The 20,447-nt window shown below is 42.8% G+C and overlaps 1 protein-coding gene across 3 annotated transcripts in view; it reads right to left on the reverse strand.

Annotated features, from left to right (window-relative positions):
- The window catches only part of LOC146810314 (ATP-binding cassette sub-family A member 10-like), a 1,546,030-nt gene that overhangs the window by 145,318 nt on the left and 1,380,265 nt on the right, over positions 1–20,447 (reverse strand). For all 3 annotated transcript variants that reach the window (XM_085617307.1, XM_085617308.1, XM_085617306.1), the window contains one exon: positions 6,781–6,898. In XM_085617307.1, the coding sequence (XP_085473433.1) occupies positions 6,781–6,898 (118 nt within the window). The remainder of the gene's footprint in view (positions 1–6,780; positions 6,899–20,447) is intronic.

Here is a 20,447-nt window from a genome sequence, read left to right on the forward strand (position 1 = left end):
TCAGATTGTATCACACTAAAAAGAGTTTTTGGGAGCAACCGTGAGTCTAATAGTGTACTGCCTGGTCTGCATGGTTTGATATAGTTGTTCAGTTTCACGTTTGGCAATAGAATGATGTCTTTAGTTTCTGCTGTTGTTTTTGTAGTTATAGTTTGGTATCTAGTTGCAATTGGTTTGTGTTTTCTTTCTTGTTTGAAAAAAATTTATGACGGTGTACGTGGACTGGCGGTTGACTGGCGGTGTGCGTGGACTGGCGCTTGGCTGGCGGTGTGTGTGGACTGGCGCTTGGCTGGCAGTGATTGGACTGGCACATGGTTGGCAGTGTGAGAGGACTGGTGCTTGGCTGGCGGTGTGTGTGGAATGGCGCTTGGCTGGTGGTGTGCGTGGACTGGCGCTTGGCTGGTGGTGTGCATGGACGGGCCGTTGGCTGGCGGTGTGCATGGACTGGCGCTTGGCTGGCGGTGTGCGTGGACTGGTGCTTGGCTGGCGGTGAGTGGGCTGGCACTTGGCTGGCGGTGTGGGTGTAGTGACTAGTTGCTGGTCACTACACACACTGCTAGCCAAACACCACTACATGCAATCCGTGAGCTGGTGTGGTTGCTGTGTCAAGAATGTGAGCATGTGAAAGTGATGGGCCCTTGAATGGCGCTGTCTGCTGGTGTGAGTGTTGTATTGTGCTGGGCCCTCGGCTGGCGGTGCGAATGGTTTTGTATGGGTCACACGTATGAAAGGTGTATGAATGGCCTGTAAAGAGGTTGGTGCCTTTTCGTGGCTTTACAGCTCATGAGCTGTGAGTCAATGGTTCAGTTTCTCGTACTTTCAATTATTAACAGTGCATTTCATTTTTGTGAAAATTCTGGTTAATACAAGTATATATACTGAACCATCGCTCACCCTCATGCCAAATCCAACCAGTATGTATGTGTGCTTCAGGAATAGATGGTTGTGTCGAAAAAAAATTCTATTCTTTTTTTGTCAAACAGGGTGTACCTTGTCCCTTTTTGTGAATGTTGTAATGTGTTGGTTTTGTGCCTGGTGGTGTGAACGGTCTTGTGTGTATCATTTATGAACGGTGTGTGAATGGCCTGTAAAGCAGTTGGTGCCTTGACGTGGCTTTACAGCTCACGAGCTGCGAGTCATTGGTTCAGGTTTTTGTCCTTTCAATTATTGACAGTGCATTTCATTTTTGTGAAATCTCTTGTTAATAAAATTTTATATACTGAACCATCGCTCGCCCTTGTGCCAAATCCAACCAGTATGTGTGTGTGCTTGAGGAATAGATGGCTGTGCAGTAATCATTGTCTGTTTTGTCTCTCTGCCAAGCTGTACATTTCATTTAAGAATAACCTAAAAACTGTAGTTTTTGTCGTAAACTAAACACCGATGGGAGTGCATGGTGAGGTCTCTCTTGTGGACCCCAAAAAGTTATCTTACCCACGATGTCCTGCTAACCTCAAAATGTGACTGTGACATTTTCCTTGCATTATTTTGCCCAAATTTTGGGTATCTAGTTTTCAAAAATGTATAGGTTTGCTAGGTTTTCCAAGGTGCCCGCAGAGCTAGGGTTCAAGAACTACAGCTAGACACTTTGCCAAAAAAGGGTCATTTTCCACTGCGATATTGAGGTGTGACCACATTGCGTTTTGCGCTGTTTCCTGTCACGGACACTAGGCCGACCCGCACAAGTGAGGTACCGTTTTTCTTGTAAGACTTTGGGGAACGCGGGGTGGGTCTAAATTTGTGGATCCACGCAAATTCCGGAACTTTCCACCACAGAAATGTGGTGAAAATGTGTTTTTTTGACAATTTTATAGGTTTGCAAGGGATTCTGGGTAACATACCCTGATGGAGGCAGTCAGGTCACCCCATCCTGGATTCCCCTGGGTGTCTAGTTTTCAAAAATGTATAGGTTTGCTAGGTTTCCCAAGGTGCCGGCAGAGCTAGTGTTAAAAAACTACAGCTAGACACTTCGCAAAAAAAGGGTAAATTTTCATTGTGAAAATGTGGTGTGTTCACGTTGGGTTTTGAGCCATTTCCTGTCGTGGGCACTATGCCTACCCACAGTAAGTAAGTAAGGTACCATTTTTATTGGGAGACTTGGGGTAATTCAGATTTGTAAAGCAACTGTTATTACTTATTGATTTTTGATGCATTTCTGCCTTCCAAATGAAAGATTGTGAGTAAAAAAGAAGTCATTTTGAAAAATGACCGATAATTCTCATGCTAGTATGAGGATTCCCAATTTCGAAAATGTGCAAATATGTACTGTTTCTAAACTCTATAATTTGTTCCCATTTCAGAAATACATAGGTGTCTTTCATACCGATTTTTCCATGTATACATTTTCCCACAATAATTGCTATATACCCGGAACATAATAAAAAACCATTGCAAATTGCTGCTCAGTTTTTGACTCCGGGTTCGTCGGGTTCTTGGTGAACCTACAAGTCCTATATATCCCCACAACCAGGAAGGTCCAGTGGATGTAACGGTATATTGCTTTCAAAGAGCTGTCATAATTAGAAGAAGTTACAGGTAAAAACGTTGACACAAAAGGCTGTTTTTTTCAACTAATTTTCATTTTTTCCTATATTTAACTGTTAGTCTCTATAAAGAAACCTTGATGGATCTACACAAATGACCCCTTGCTGAATTCAGAATTTTGTCTACTTTTCGAAATTTATAGCTTTCCAGGATCCATTATTGTTTTCAGACCCATTTCTACCATTAACTGGAAGGAGGTTGAAAGCACAAAAAATAGCAAAAATAGGCTATGTCCCAGAAAAATGCCAAACTGTGTAAAACATGTTGGTTTTCTGACAAAAGTCTGAAAATTCTGATTTCAGCCCCACAAACCCTTTTTTGATACCATTTGCAGAGAGAAACCCAGACACTTTCATTTGCAGCCTGTTTTTCCAATTTTTCCCCCCCAAAAAAACAAATTGCTGTATTTTGGCTAATTTCTGGGTCCCCTCCAGGGCAATCCACAAACCCTGGGTACCTTTAGAATCCCCATGATGTTGGAAGAAAAGGACGCAAATTTGGCGTGGATAGCTTATGTGGTCAAAAAGTTACAGGGGCCTAAGCTCGCACTACCCAAAATAGCCCAAAAAAGGCTTAGCACAAAAGGCCTAGCAGCGAAGGGGTTACGTAGATGTATTTCTGTTTGCTGCAAATGACAATATAGTTATGATTGAGCCAGTAGAGAGGAAATAGCAATGCTTTCTTCTGGAGAATGGCAACTAGCATGAAATGCATTACCAGAGATGTCATTCAATAGTTGGGCTGATTTAGAAGGCAAATACTATGACCGCAAGTACAAACTGTGCAGTCAACTCCATATACCATACTGCACCTGGGACGACTGGTGTTAACATGCCAGCCGTGTGCTCTTGCTCAATGAGTTTAATATAATCATCATAAATATCAATTCATCTCCAAAGTATGAATCCCAGCAAGTATGACTAGACCTTCTTTCCTGTTGTTAGTACATCAAATATCATTAAATTAGCTATTAACACATGTTCGTCACTGGATTTAGAAACTGCAGAAATGTGTTATTGTTAGACCTGACATCCTTGGGTGGTAGTCGCCCAAATTGTTTGTCTTGGCCCCTCCTGTTTTGCTGTATTCTATTTTTGTTGGCTTTAGGAAATTGTGCATTTTACCACTGCTAACCAGTGCCCAAGTGCTTGTGCTCACTATTCTAATCATGGTAAAATTGGTTCATACACAATCGTCACATTTAATTTACTTGTAAGCCTCTAGTTAAGTGGTACTACATGTACCCAGAGCCTGTACATCAAATGCTACTAGTGGGTCTGCAGCACACGATGTGCCACCCACTTAAGTAACCTCTTCAAACATGTCTCAGGCCTGACATTGCAGCCTGCATGCAGTTTTAAACTGCCATTTCAACCTGGCAAAAAAGATCAATTTGCCAGGCCACATCCTTCCATTTTAATACATATAAGTCACACCTCAGGTAGGCCCAAACAGCCCGCAGGTCAGGGTGCAGTATAATTAAAAAGTTGGACGTGTACTTTTAAGTTTTTCTTGTCCTGGCAGTGAAAAACTCTACATTCTTTTTAATTTCTGCAAGGCCTACTTCTCCTGTAGGATAACATTGGGTTACACTATTACATTTAAGTGATAATGTTTGATTGGGAGTAGGTGGAAATGTCAAGTTTGGTCTCAAATGAATTGTAATTTAAACCCTCTTTAATGGTAAAGTAGGATTTTAAGTCATATTTCAGAAAATGCTACTTTTAGAAAGTCTCCATATTCTTGTGCTAACCATTTGTTGCCTGCAGCTTTATCCTGGATCACATGATTAGGTGTAGTTGGCAGTTGGCTTTTATGTATTGCTACTAGACAGTGATACAAAGGGGGGCTAGGTGTTTTCAGGATGGCCCATCTCTGTCAGTATAGGAGGGGTGGAGCTATCACCTACCACACTTGCACTTCAATGCGGCTGCCTCAGAACCTTCACAAAGGACTTCACACTAGTCTTTTGTAACCCCTTGATCCTCGGAGCTTGAGCAGGGGATAGAAGGAAATTTCAGAGCCAAATGTAAGGGGAAGTCTAGAAGTTTCTCCCACATCAAATCTGGAACAAGGTATAAACATGAAGATCGACTGCTCGGCTGCTCTGCTGCTGGAAGGGCTGTCCTGCTGCCCTGCTCCAAGAAGGACTGCCCTTCTGCCTGAAGAAGGAAGTCTGGACCTGCTCCTTGAACCCGGAACCACCAAGGTGACTCCAAGGGCTAGCTGACTGCCCTCATCTTCTGAGCTACAGGAACATAACAAGCGCCAGAGCCCTGCCCTGCATCTGCCCAACTGCCCAGACTCAATTAGACCGTTCTGTGCCCATATACTGCTCTCTGCTGGAGTGAGTCCCAATACCCAAGAGGTGCTCCCCAAGTCCTAGCACCTTGGCTGGAATCAGAGTGCACTCTTACTGGCCAAACTGTGGGTTCCAACAGAACCGACACAGCATGACACAACTCAATGTACTGCGAAGCAGTACCTCAGATCGCAGCAGCTCGCAGTTCTTGAACAGCAGCCTCTTGGGAACTGACCCAGTACAGCGCAGGACCTCATATTGCACACCTGACAGATCCTGATCAGTGGCCTCATCAGAATCTATGCAGCACTTTTGCATCCCTATGCAGCACCTTACTGCTCCTCATTGGTGGCCTAATCAGAAGCGACCCAGCATAATGCAGAACCTCACATCTCAGTCCAAGTACGACCAGGTACACTGTCCAGCAGGCAGACCTTGGTCCTGTACCTGGTCCGTGCCCCATTAGGTTGGGATTAACTTGTGATTTGTCCTGGTCCAGCATGATCAGATAACCCCATTTGATGCTCTGTGCTTTTTGGCTTTAAAAAGTCTTATCTTCACTTCTACCAATTGGATTTTTGTCATTCTGGTATTATTTTATTTATTAAAGTTTACTCTATTCTTCTATTTTGGTGTGGGATTATTTGAGTGCTGCATAAATACTTTACACATTCCCTCTAAGTTAGGTCTGACAGCTTTTGTACTAAACTACCAGAGGACTAAATACAGGTTACTTTTAATGGGTTTGGTGCTTCACCATGACAGAGATTGTGGTTGTTGTTTGAGAAAGATACTCGGCCCCCTCAATCAGAAACCCAATTTCTCACAGTTATGAAGTTCTGTATATTATTATTTTCAGAGGTATGCAATCAGGATGACAAAGTTCATGACAAAATTGATAATGCTGCAGTAAATTACAGTGGTAAGTGCTAACTGAATGGAGTAACTTAAACACTTGGGGCCCCATTACGATGTCCGCCCACCACCGTAACAGAAAATGGGACCAACCGCCAGAGGTGCTGCGGTCCCAAGAGGCCAATTAGCATGCGCCCGCCACACTGGCAAGCGCATTCTGGCTTTTAGCATTGTGGACGGTGCTGCTGGGTGCAGCTCTGTCCGCAATGTTAAAAATGCATGGTTTGCATTGCCATGCACAACGTGACAGGCACTGCGCGGTGCCTGCCACCTAGTGTAGGGCATTGTAGGGGGTACCATCGGTACCCCCCAAGTGCAGCCCCCCACCTTCCCAGGGGCCCGTAACGGGCCCCCGAAGAAATTTCCGCCAGCCTTTCAGAAATGCCTTTAAATTTTCACATCATATTATTGATGGCGGTGCCTGCTCGGCATCGCCACCATATTATGCCCCAGATCTGCACACCAGGCAATCGTAACGATTGGCTGTTGGCAGAAAAGCGGCAGACGGTCTTTTCCGTCCGCTGCGGTACCCCCCGCCATACTAATATGGTGGGGGTAATCCACCCGCCATTATAATAGGCCCCTTAATATGTTTGACAGAAAATATGTCTCTGGAAATGCACTGGTTGGAAGAGATATAATCCTAGCATAGTCTATATAGCATAGAGTGTAAACAAACATTCTTTAGTCTTCAATATGGGTGCACCAATTTCGGATGTAAAATGGGCCACAACTTGTGGAATTTGGTGTTTACTTCACTAAAATCAATGTCCTGTTATGTTCTGGGTATTTTTCCCCAGTAAATGTTTGCAATTATGACTTGCTGAAACTGTACTGGAGTTAATTGTGGGGGTGCAGTGTGTCATAAAATTCATAATTCCCATTTGTGTGGTAATAGCAGTTATGCACAAACCAGAATTTACCAAAACACTTATAATTAGGTCTTTAGCGTCATTTTTTTGTAACTTTAAAAAAAAGCAGCATCTTGAGCAGTGATACATGTATTTCAATTTTCAAACCTTTTTTTACGCAAAAAGAAATGTTTTGAGTAGCCACTTTCTTCTTCTTCCGAAACACAGAGCTCGCCTTCTTGTCTTTATATTCTTTGCGCAGGCTGCTGGCAACAATGGCAGAATCCTGTGAATAACAAAATCGACATAAAAGTTGGACTGGAAGTACTTTATTGGGGTCTCTGAATAGTCAGAATAAAGTTACATTTCATCACTGTGTGAAGTGAAATTCAAGGATCTTGTGCAGTTGAATATTATGTTAATACATTGTACATTTTCCCTGAAAAAATAATCAACGCATATTGTGACTGTGTCTCCAGTCAATTCATATGATGTCTGGGGCAGGATAGTACTACAAACATTTTCAACAGTGCCTTTTGTTGAGTTCCCATTCATAAGGGACCTTACTTCCAAGTCAATAATATGCGTTTATATATCAAAACAGACTTTTAACCGTGTAGGTAAAGTCATTTTTGCAACCCACTGAAAGCCTTAGAATAATCACAAGCTACATTAATACATGATGTACATGATTATTTGAATCTTCAGTATTGCAAATGATCTTTCAGACTATGGTGGTCAAGTTTCATTGACAGTGACTAACACAAAAAACAACATTATTAATTCACTAGAATTTTATTTCAATGTTCCATAAACTGCCTCAAAATACCCAGTGGATAGACTCTAAGTGCTGCACTTCTTTCTGCTCTTCTTTTGGTCCCTTTCCTTTGGAGACTATTTGTTTCTTTTCTCTCAGAAGTACACACTTGTGTACGTTCTGCCTATTTTTTCTTTATACTCTACCCTCACCACTTTTCTTCATCATCCATTCTAAAAAATTGCGCTCCACCTAAGGTGTTGGTCTGCACCTAGGTGTATGATGCGGCCCAATGATGAAGCACGACACTCTCGGGTGTGTGAGGGCAGTATTCTAAAATCTATTGATTTTCCCACTCTTAGCGTCCAATATTGGCTTATCTGCTTTTTTCCTTTTTTTGATTGTGTCTCTGTTGTGTGAGATTAAGGCATGCTCATTGAGACATACTTTGTACATCTGGGCAATTTATAATACATGTAGGATCTCATCCATCAGAAAAATACAGGAGTGTTTATTAACACTCTGGGTCTAGCTGTAACAAACCAGCAAAAAAAGTGCATATACCTAAAATCAGCCTGTATTGTAAAGATGTTAATCTGTATCTAATTCTTTACATCTGATACACCAAGCTTACAAAAGATATCTTGCGTATAGCATCTGTGAGTCGTGTCATAGAGAGTAGCCAACAAACTGGGATTATCAATTTAATTCTGGTTTTGACATGGGCAGGGTAGAAGAACATAAAGTGCTCCACAGATTTAGTACTAGATTTACCCACCAGGCATAATGGTATAGGAGAGCTCAGCTTCCACTTGCTTTTAAGTAAATTTCCCGGTAAAATCCCATATTTAAAGTTTAGAAATCAGATCCATAAATTCAAAGGTCAAAGTACATTTAATATCAATAAAATAACCAGTTAAAGTGGTATGTGTGGATGAAAACAACCAGTTACCCAAAATATAATCCCACTATCTGGACTTCAATTTTGCTACCATTCCTTTGGTCGAGTTCATCGGGTTATCTCAGACTTTACCCAAGCCTATTTTATAAAGCCACATCTTGACATTCTTAAGCCAGTGAATGAATCCCGCTTTGTCTAATGCTTTGACCTTTTGATGGGAATCTGAGATTTACCCATCCAGAGCTTGACCCAATAAACTAGGCGTTTAAGGGCTGCAAGATATATTATATGCTTTATTCCTAGGCACAATGGGACAAGAGGGGCACTCTGTGACATAATCAGTAGCGATCTAATGAACTTGTTGTCAAAATCTTTAAACTGTTTCAGAATCCTGGGTCCAAGCCTCATTTTCCTTGAAAAGACTTGTGTGGCTGGAAAGTCATGTATTTAGTTTTGAGGCCATTCATTTCCAAGCCGCAACTATCTCAGGCATCTGAGAATCGTTTGAAGATGTTTTATAAACCCATTGGTGTTTTTGATGACAGTGTGTCATCAGAAAAGAGGAGGGCAGGGGTTTGTTGGTCCGCTAATCTTGGGGGATCACGTCTGCAGTCATATAGTATGTTTATTAGCCCTTTCCTATATCGGGTGAACAATGTTGGGGCTAAGCCACAGCTCTGATGGACCCCTATAGAGATGTCTATACATTCTGTCAGTTTGCCCCCCGCCCCACCTCACTTGAGCATAACTGCCATTATGTAAGGGAATTATTAGACGTAGCAGTTCTAAAGGCATCCCCATCTCCTTTAGTGCAACCCACAATTTCTCTCAGGGAATTGGGTCAAACGCAGACCTTAAGTTCATGAATACTACATAGAGATTTCTCTTGCTGATCAGGATCAATTTCCATAGAATCAGTAAAACATTGAATATCTGATTTATGGTGTTTATGCGCCCTGAAACCAGCTTGTAAGTGGGCTAAAACTTGATTATCCTCCATCTAAATTTGTATGTTCGTCAACACCTGCTTGCTAATTTTTGTTTGAGCTGTGTCTACAAATCTAATAGGCCTACAGATAGTCACGTCCCCATTGTCCCTCCTTTTTGTAGATTGGGATCATTTCGGCCCCCTTCCATGTACCTGGTATCTCTGTTCCCTACAGTATATAATTTGAGATTTAATATGTAGACCGTTGCCTGCGGTGCCTGCCACCTTGTGCATGCAATGGTACCCCCAAAGTGGACCCTCCACCCCCCCCAACACTCGGGGGGCCCACAACGGGCCCCCAACAGTCATTGCCACCATGGAAAGGCTCATCTCCGCTTGCATCATGATATGGATGGCGGTGTCTTGCAGACACCGCCACCATATCATGCCCCTGTTCCGCCTGGTCGATGAGTCGACCGGCGGAAAAGTGGCGGACAGTCTTCCGTCCACTGCGGACCTGCCAGCCATAATAATATGGTGGGGGGTCAATCAGGCATGGATGGCTGGTGGATTGCCAGCCCGGCGAGGGTGATCCGCCAGCCATCCTAATGGGCCCCTAAGTTTGGAGGAATGTTGTTCCCAAATATATGGTTGTATATAGAAGTCATCTTAATCAACAGTGAATGGTACCCCTTTGATAAGCAAGTGCCAGAACGACCGACTGTCTTTCATTTTGGCCACTCTAACCAATTCTTGCCAATTATCCTCCTCCATATCTTTTTGGAGAGTGTCCGCATTCTGTTATAAAATCTCCTACCTTCTGCTATCGAAGTTCTACTGCCTCCTTTCACTGCGGACATCAAATTCAGTTTGGCTATCTTACAGTCATTATTATACAATTCTGCCTCTTTCCGTCTAGGTATTATGGTCTTAATTGTTCTGTAGAAGTATTTCTTAACAGATGTAAGTAGGTAATTGGGCATATTTATGATAGCCGATTCACATTGCACTCAAGCATTTCCATTCCCTGTTGGGTGAGCCAGACCTGCCCTGTCGATCATTGTTCTTAATTCCATAATTTGGGCTTGTAGATTATGAATTTCTCCCTACATTTGCCAAACAAGATATCTACGTTCTTTTATAGAATCACCCTCCTTCATAATGCGAATTGTTGCGCCTACGTGTGACACTCTGTCCTACATGACAGAAATACCTCAGTCAGCAAGGGGGCAGAAACAATTTACACAAGGTATATCGGGGTTGTAAGTGATTTTAATAGTGTTGCATTCATCCAAACTGGCTTTGACTCTCAATGTTCACAGTGCTGACTATCTGAGTTCCCTTATTTTTATTAGCAGTGACACTCCCCTCTGAGCTAGTCTGGGTTTTATTGAAAATTTTCATCAATAGCTTGACACCTTTATGTCTCTTTTTGACTATGCAAGCTATTTATGGCCTAGTGTTGGGCCAAACCGGCTTCTTCTCTTTATTAGGAATGGTTTCCAGTTAATTGATGAGATTATCAAGCTCATCTATTGTGCAGTTCCGAGGAGCATGTTGGGGAGCCTTTTTACAGTTTGGTGTGCCCTGCATGCTACTCCGGGCTTTCCTCTTCCCCATAATTCTGCCAATTAAAGTTGTGCCACAAGTAGTATAAATCAACCTGATTTACCAGTCAGTTAACCAGGCCTACCTAACAGTTAACCATCTGTATCTTCGCCCTCACACTTTTCAAACTGTATATGGAAACCCAAAGCAAATTATGGGAAGGAATAGGTGTCACAATACATCAGTATATGGAGAACATGCAAATCTATCTCAAATACTCTCGAATAAAAGACTTCCTTAATATATGCCCTCTACTCTTAAACATACAATCAAGAGTGGCAGAGTTTTTCCTCAAACTCAGCCCTCTGAAGACTGAACTAATTTTCCACAAAACATAAGAAATCGATCCAATTCTCCTGAAGATATTATAAATTACACGATTCTCACCTTCTCTCCCCCCAAATAAATAAATAAAAGCATTGATGTGGCTAACGTTTAGTTAATGGCTCTTGAAAAGATCAAACAAATCCTGCCAACTGGTATCTTAAGACTTCTTCAGCTCTTGTCTCTGTCCTATCACATGCATGCAGACAGTCCTGCCACACTATGCTCTAAATCTCTTCACCATCTATGCAACAGGTAAATGTATATCTTCTATCAGTAAATATGATTGCACCACCCTTATTAGTTTGCACTGATGTCCACTTAAAGTGACAATTTAAAGTTGGGATGCATAACATACAGATCCATACATTTCCTACTTAACCAGTTTTTCAGCCTTTTTTGTAAACAATGAGGGTTCGGAAGAAAAACGCAGAATTCAGGGCAACTCATGCATAGTACGAGCCATTTTTATGGGCAGCAGCTCTTTTCTGGAACATCAGCTTACATAGAGACAATACCCTCATCATTACTTTTGCTCCACATTAACATGCACCTTATCAACTGTATCAAATCCAGAACCTCCAGCCCTACGCAATGGATTTGTAGTTCTACAGACTAATCATGAGAACCTAACGGCTGCGGAACTCATAATCTAATGTCAATTCCCAGTCGTAGTTCAGGACTAATTCACTATACTATTTTTTATGTATTTGCCTTCATGCTGCTGTTTCCAGATCTGTTTGTGATTTGTTGTTCACAGTTGAGCTTTTGGTGGACATTAATTCTATAACCGTTGTTAAATATAAAGGCCACATTACTTACCAAGTGATTAAGCACTACATGAAACTGTTAAGGCTTAAGGCAGTATAACTTGTGTCCAACCCTACTCGCTCATATCATATATTATGACAAACTCTTAAATTTGTGGGTCCCAAAGTATCAGGCAGAAAAACTAATGACACCTGGAGGCATTCGCTCTCTAAACTCTTCCACTACAAATGGCCAATATTCAGTGAAACAAATCTTCACAATTATTCATGGATATAACCTTAAAGTTCTGAAACAACATTTTTTCTGTTTCACTTCATTAGGTAATCCCTCCTCTGTTACCCCAAGACCCTGGGCTAATTTATTGAAGAGTTGTATAATACTTGAATAAGCTACAGGGTATGTGTAGTATGCTGACGGACGAGTCCAAGTAATTTTCCATGAAGATTTATTGATTAGCAGGTTACATGGAAAAGAAGAATAAGAGTATAATAAGAGCCCCACCAGGAGCAGCTTCCCTGCTGCTCAGCCCATACGCCAACTGACTCAGGCACTCCAACATTCCACATTCCAACATTCTCTCACGCAATCATTCTGGCTGAGCATCAGGATACCACAATATGTCTATCATTGCAGTACATTTGTCATACATTTTTAAATATCTTTCTGCTCTTATATTAGTTGAAATCAGACAAAACATGCATAGTTTCTGATTGTTGATTGGCTTATTTATATATGACATAGCACACATAGCAGGTAGGATATGAGAAAGGAGTGGAGTAAAGCGAGAGAGATAGAAATATGGAAAAAGAGAAGGAGTGAAAGCTACTTTAAGCTTTTATCTGAGTAGAAATTATCCACCTTGATAATGTCAAATTAGTCTGGTATAACGCTGAATACCAGTATTGTTTTGTTAGTCTGATGTGTGAGAGTATCACAATAGTCATTGTATTCTTATGGTGGATTGGTTGGGTGAATACGATGAAATTGTCCTAAATTTTCCATATTCTCTCTTGGAATTATTTCTGTTTACATATATGTTTAATGTGTTATCTGCATTGCTGGTGATTTGGATAACTGCCTACCATGTAGAATAGAAATGTGTTTACATGTTTTTTTACTCTAAAAGAATAGTTTTAACATCAATAGAAGTCATAAGGTCTGCTGGAGCCATGCCACTGTTGTAGAGAGATGAAGACAAAGAAGAAGGGAAGGCTCTAATATTGTTAGATGAAAGATCCAGCTTCAAATTCACAATTAGAATTTTGAGAGTGCATTACTTTATCCCCACCAAAAATTATTTGATATAACAGCATCTAGTAGCATGTGCCTATGGTCACCCACATTTTACTTATGTGATGTCTTGAAGAAGATCGGAATAGATAGTGGGAGTAAGTTTGTTGGCTGAAAGGAATGACCATATGCTTACCTGGGATGTGCTGGGCCAGAATAAAGAAGATCATCATTCCAAGCAATTCTCTCATTTCATTTGTAAATTGATAACGGATCTAGAATTATTGGAGACAATATTTTGTAGACTGTGGATGGATAGTGGCCGTCTTATATGAAATTCTTTGCTGTGTTGTGAAAGTCAGGCATGTGTGGTGAACAACATTTGGAGTGGGCCAGCTTGATATTATGGAACCTGGATAGGTTTATGTCATCTAGGTTGTGGCTGCACTGAATAGGAGAGAAAAGACCAAATATTTGACAAGTATAATGCCATTCTGTGTCACAGCTTTGTAGGGGTAAGATTCCCATATATGCAGATTAATTCTAGGTGGATAATAGATAGGCTGTTGTTGCTGGATTCAGATGTATTGCATGCTTTAAAGGAGGAGAGCAAGTTTTATTTTAGTGTTAATCTTGGGTCAGCTCCCTTGACCATAGTATAGTATTTATATAAGGTAGTTGTTTGTGAGATCTCACGCATAGAGGTGTTTACTAAATCAAAGAATCTACATGCGTAGGACAGGAGATTTGAAGAAGAGATGGAGGAATGGGAAAATAACTTCTGGTGTTCTCTTCAGAAGCAGGGATGGAGGCCGTTAAAAGGAGGTTGATTGAGAAACAGGCAGCTTATATTCAGGTTATTGAGAGTAGGACTAAAGCAAGGCGCTATGCTAGCAAGCATGCTCATTTTGAGCATAGGGAGAGGAGTGGTAAGTTATTAGCTTGGAAAACAAGAATGGCCAGAGGGAAGAATTATATAGAGACCTTAATAGTGGATGACAACTGTAAGGTGACAGAAGACGTCTTGATGGTATCTTAGCAAGGAGACTCTCCATAATTATCAGTAATGTAGTACATTTACATTAGAATGGTTTTGTGCGAGGTAGACAGCTGCACGATTTGACACACCAGTTGATATCTGCAATACATATCCCAACGGTGACTTTAGACTCATTGGCTATTGTCGCCATCGATGCCGCTAAGACGTTCAATAGGGTGTGCCGGACGTATCTGTGGGAGGTTTTTGGCATTAGCAATCACTAGAAGAACTCCACAGAGTGTGGAGGGGGGAACGGGAGGCACGGGGTGCTAGGAGCTAGCAGCCTCCATTACTACTATTCACCACAAGAAGCTGCTCCTAGAGTGATGTGACCTTACTACAGTTGTGAATTGGTTGTAAGTGTGGACATCTCACAAAAAGTGACGGACTGGCCTCACACACCACCTGGTGTCATGCTTCATCATCGGCCAGTCCTCGCCCTCCAAAACCTTCGTTTGATGGAGGGCGGGCATACACCTGGAGACAGGGATGCACTTCTAAACTAAAGAGTGGGGGCCCATGGGGTAGAACGTGAAGTTAAAAATCATTATAGTTACCAAGATATTTTTAATGTGATCAGTAACTATATGATGCTAAAAACAAAGTAGCGGCAGGTGGGGTATTTAGGTGTCCCCTAGCCGTCTAGTGTAAGGTCGACATGTTTCTGCCTTCTTGGCCCGAGCGGGTCCAGGGCATTCATCAGGACCTAGATTTACAAAGAGAGGGCTCCGTTCTTACCAACTGGTAGCAAGAGAATACCACTGCGCGGGTGTGGCGTAGGCCACACTCCACTACCTAGATAGCTTCCAACTGTCAAGCCTATAGGAAAGATCAAACAAACAAATATATATATACACAACTGTAGAAGACAGGTCAAAAGTGAAAACATAAATAACATTAATGTCAAGATATACACATGCGTAAATACCTTAAGGTGAGTGACTAATCATGTGACATGTGCCACTCTACGTGAGTACACAAACATGTTGAGAGTCAAAAGTGCTCTCATGAGGCTTACCCTAGTTAGACAAACTACTTGCCACATGGGGGGAGGGAGGAGACACTTCTGTTCAGTCTAAAGGGAGAGAAGAAGAATGTGAAAAGTCAACGAACTGAAGGTGTCAAGACCGTGGACCCTTGCAAGCCTGCAACCAGGATGGAACCACAATCATTTCACAATTAAACCGACGAAGGGGTTTTACAACAACGCGCAACCACCATTCATACTCTTACTGTCTGAGGCAGAGTGTCCCGTAATCAGCCTAAGGTGTTGCTCCTCGTCCGCCCGAACATGGGAGTGAGACCGCCAAGGCGGGTTTAAATAGCGTGTTTAATGATAAAATTGGAATCAGCCTGGGGTGATCACGGCTGTGCGGCAGTTCCTGGTGCGGTGCATCCGGTGTCCGGAGCTATCGTGGCGGCGTTGCATGCAGTGCAGTGCCTGGTTGTGCAATGGCCGATGGGGCGGACCTATCAGAGCGTCCAGGCTGAGTCCTGTGCCCAAATAAGGAAAGCGAGTGAAGGAACCCGCCCAAGGGAGGCGGTCCCGTATGGGCGTGCGCGTCCGGGGTTGTCAGGGGAACGCGGGGGCACGCATTCGGCGTATAAGCTAAGTAATGGACCCAGCGAGAGGGGGAGGAGCCGCCCAAGGTGGAGGTCACGTGTGGGCATGCGCGTCCTAGGTTGTCAAGGGAACGTGACGGTGGAAAACAATAACACGTGCTATGGTGCCCCTGAGGGTGTTGTTAAAGTTCAGAGTCACGTGTGCGTGCCCCGAGTTGTAAGGTGTACGTAAAGGGGGAAATCAAAGCCGCATGTTGCTGAGACCCTGGCGGAGGGTGCGAGGGCTTGCATGCAACGTCCGTGGAGTGCGTTGACTTAGAGAGTTCGTGAGGGGGTGTGACGGTTGCTGACGGCAACAGTGAAGGTCAACAACATGCTCTCAAAATTGCTCTGGGCTGGAATGGCTTGTATCCCAGGGCATACACGGAGAATCAGGCGGCTCAAGGAGGGGCCAAGGGATCACAAAAATCTACGTGGAGTGCAATGTACTGCTGGGACACCCCCGTGACTGGGATCATGTGCTGGAGATCCCTGAGGTGATTATTTTGAGCCCCAAAGTGTAGGCTGGTTGCGCGACAGGAGGTGTTCGATCTATTAGGGCAAATGGCACAGGGCTGGAGGGCTGTCCAGGTGTTCATTGTGGGTGGAAGGGTCATCTATGTAGATGGAGCCATGGGATATCGTCGTTAAGTCCCTTTTCGTGGGACCGCAGGCGGAACACCCAACGTTGTTCTCTGATATGAAGAGCCCTGGAGAGATCAGCCCTGCTTTTGTTCATGACTTCAAGGACTGTCCATCGAAGATCAGTGTCTTTATGGTGTTGCTCCAAGAAATGGCGTGTGAGCTTAGTGTTTGTTTTTTTGCATCTTATGGTGCTGCAATGTTCGTTGATGCGTACCCTGACCTTTCTGGTTGTCATGCCAACGTACTGGAGTTGGCAGGGGCATGTTAATAGGTAAACCACGTTCTCAGTGTTACAGTTGCTAAACTTGCGGAGTTGCCATGGTCTATCTGTACCAATGTCGATTTCTTTGGTGTTAGAAGTGAGTTTGCAGGAAACGCACCCACCGCACGTGAAGTGTCCCACCACTCGTGGTTGATCCCATAGCCTTTGTTGTTCCGTGCCCTCTGTGTTTGGCATAGTGGCGTGAACAAGTTGATCTCGCAGATTTTTGTTCCGTTTGAAAGCAAAAAGTGGGGGATCTCACTGTTTTCCCGCGCTGTTTAGAATATTCCATCTTTTCTTGATTATTTTTTGTACGGCATTAGAGGCAGGGGTAAATGTTGTAACACATACTGTTCTTTTGGTGTTCTCCTTTGTTATGTCCTCCAGAAGCGCTTCCCTTGGGTTGTTCCTTGCTCGTTTCCTAGCCTTGCGTATCATTTTTTTGGGGTAGTGGCGAGCAGCAAGTTTTTCTTCAAGGTGGGATGCTTGTTCCTCAAAAGTTGAGGTATCAGAACAGTTCCTCCTTACTCGAAGGAACTGTCCAACTGGGAGGTTCTGTCGCAGGGCCTTGGGGTGGTAGCTCTCGTACAATAGGAGGCTATTCCTATCGGTGGGCTTGTTGTGCACCTTTGTTGAGAACCCATCGTTGTCCATAGTGATGTCTAGATCGAGGAAGATAGCGTGGTTCTTGCTGATTGTGTGGGTGAATCTAAGGTGTACATCTTTGGTGTTAACTCACTGGACGAAATTCATCGCTTCTTCCTCTGATCCATTCCAAATTATCAGCACATCATCTATGTAGCGCTTCCAAAGTTTGAGATTCTGTAGGAATGGATTGTGTGGGTTGTATATGAAGTCGTCCTCAAACTGTTGTACGTACAGACAAGCCATACTAGGGGCAAAAGTGCTCCCCATTGAAGTGCCAGAGATCTGGTGGTAGATGACTCTCTCGAATTCAAAAAAGTTCTCCATTAATGCGAGTTCCGCACATTCCATCACGAACTGCTGTGGGGTTAAAAAGTCCCACTCTCTATTCAGGATGATGTTTTCCACCACTTCCAATGTGCGCCTCTGTGGTATGCTCGTGTATAGAGCTTCTATATCCATGGTTATTAGCCAATCGTTGGTCGTGTCCACCGCGAGGTCTCTGAGGAGACATAGGACGTCCTTCGTATCCCTGAGGTAGGACGTAGATTTTTGAACGATAGGGCGAAGGAACCAGTCACAGAATTGTGACAATGGTTCTAATGCAGACCCAATCCCGGACACTATTGGTCTCCCAGGAGGAGGCGTCCGGTTTTTGTGGATTTTCGGGAGTGTGTAAAATTTAGGCATTCTTGGTTCTTCATTCATGAGGAAGTCTGCCTCTTGTTTGGTTATCCAGTCATTGCCAAGTGCTTCTGTGACTATGATCTTGATCTTGGCCATCAAAGGACCAGTAGGGTCAGTCCTGTGTACGGTGTAGCTGTTTGAGTCAGAGAGAAGTCTCAAGCATTCCTCTCTGTACATATCACTGTCCATGATCACAATGGCGCCCCCTTTGTCAGCTGGTTTTATGGTTAAGTCTTTATTACTGCTTTTTGGCATTCCCTCAGGGTCTACTGCTGAAGTTAAGGCTGTTTACATAGCACAGCCAGCTTAGATTTTGGTTAGTGGGAGCATGACAAAGAAAGTTAACATCTCCAGCGGGGCACATCAGGGTTGCTCATTCCCATTACTTTTTGATCTGTACATAAAACTTTTGGCGCAGGCTTTTAGGGCAAACGCAGAAAGTGTGCCTTTTGAATCTCAGAACCATAAGTTTAAGTTGGGCTATTATGCAGATGACATCATTTTGTATATGATGGACCGATTGAAAACAGTGGGACTCATGGAGTTTATGGCAGATGCCTTTGGATTTTTTCCCGGCTATTTTAGATATAAAGAGAAGATGGAAGTTAGGGTGCACTATGAAAAAATTATCTGGTATCTGGGTAGATGTCTGTTCTACAACGTCCCACTTTTTTCCCTAAGGGTAGCTTAGATAAGATACCAGGGAGGTTAAGGAGCATTATTTGGGCCTCTAAAAGTCGTAGACTTAATTTAGAAAAAAGTAAGAAGAAAGTTGGATAAGGGTGGGGTAGCATTGTGAGATGTCTTCCTCGTTTACCTCTCCTTCCTATTTAGGAACTGGAGAATGCTTCTGGTGAGTCCAGATGACTCTAACAGGGGTAGAACCTGAATTCATTAGGTAGGATGGTTTCCTGTATAAGTTCGGGGATCAGAAGTACTTTAAGAAGGATTAGGTTTTCTTGGAAGTTTGGTATTGTATGAGGAAAATCCTTGGAATAGAATATTACTTGGAGTTTTTCCCAGTTTGAAATTCCCCAGGTAAGCCCTTATTTCTGTTGGATCAGCTGAGTATCCCATCTATCGCTGGGGTTAGCTAGTTAGAAAGTTCTAGGATAATTCTGTGGGAGGCATGAAGGGCAGAAACTAAGGTTCCGCTGTAATGGTACAAATATTTGCAATTTGCTCCCTGGGGGTCTGGGCCTGGATAAGTCAGTAGGGAGAGATGTGAAGTGGAGGAGAGGGTTCAAGACCCTAGGCCAATAAAGAAGGAAATCTCTATTTAGTATTGGGAGCTGGTGAAGGCCGATGATGAGAGATGTAAGATCCCTATCCATGCATGGGGTGGATATCAGTTGGTAGAGGAACATCCTGATATTTGTCAGACTTCTTTACACATTTTATAATCCATTTTTAAATCAGGACCACTTTGGAAAAAAACATCTTTTTAATCTGCACAGAATAAACTTACTCCAAAGAAACAAGCAAAATTGCTGTAAGCCCCCCCTCCCCTACTGTATTCAGTGGGGAAAGGAAAAAGACGACAATATTCAGATGTTGGTGTCTTGTCCCAGGTTTGACAATGTTTGGGATGGAGTGCATAGAGCAATTTCTGGAATTATTGGAGGTCAAATCATAGTGTGCCCCCTTCTGATTTTGATTGGAATGAATATCCAGCATGTTCTCTGCTTTTCATAGAGACAGAAATGTCTGCTTTTCTATTTGATTTTGTTGGCTCGGAGTGAGATCTGTATAAATTGGTTAAGGCCCAGCCCCCTCACTCTAAGCAATTGGGTGGAATCAGTGAACAGAGTTTGTAAATTAGATTTGGACTGTAAGAGAAGTGGGAGTATGGAAGAGCTTTGTACAGCTTACACTGTATGGAGAGAGCGCAATCCCAACTTCTTCTGGTGCTGTGATCAGTCCTAACTTTATGTGAGTAGGTGAATGTGGGATCTCCTTATTGTTTCTCACCTCTTACATTTGGAAGTCATATTGGCAGATGGTCAATGGACACCTCTTGGTGTGGCTCATTGTTTCTGATGACATATAAAGACAATAAAAAGATTATGTAATGATTAATTGACTTATTTAGTTTCTGTGAATTGGCTGACTGGCATGTGTGCCCTGGTCAAGCAACAGCCACAATCCCTTGCAGGGTTAACCACACACATTCACTAAGTCAACCTGTGCTTAACCCTGGGTAGCTTGGCAAAACAACTCAGGCTTATATTAAAAGCAATGTGTAAAGTATTTATGCAACACACAAACAGCAATTAGATTAAAACACAACACAAGAAAAATCCACAAACCAATTTAGAAAGATAGGGTAAATGTAAATAAATTATGTGACACCAAAACAACAAAACTCCAATCAGAAGTACCAGAGTTATGAATTTTTAAGGTTGAGGGTTCAAAATCGCACTTAAAAGGTAAAAG

This window comes from Triturus cristatus, chromosome 7 (assembly GCF_964204655.1).
Source record: "Triturus cristatus chromosome 7, aTriCri1.1, whole genome shotgun sequence".
Classification (NCBI taxonomy): Eukaryota; Metazoa; Chordata; class Amphibia; order Caudata; family Salamandridae; genus Triturus; species Triturus cristatus.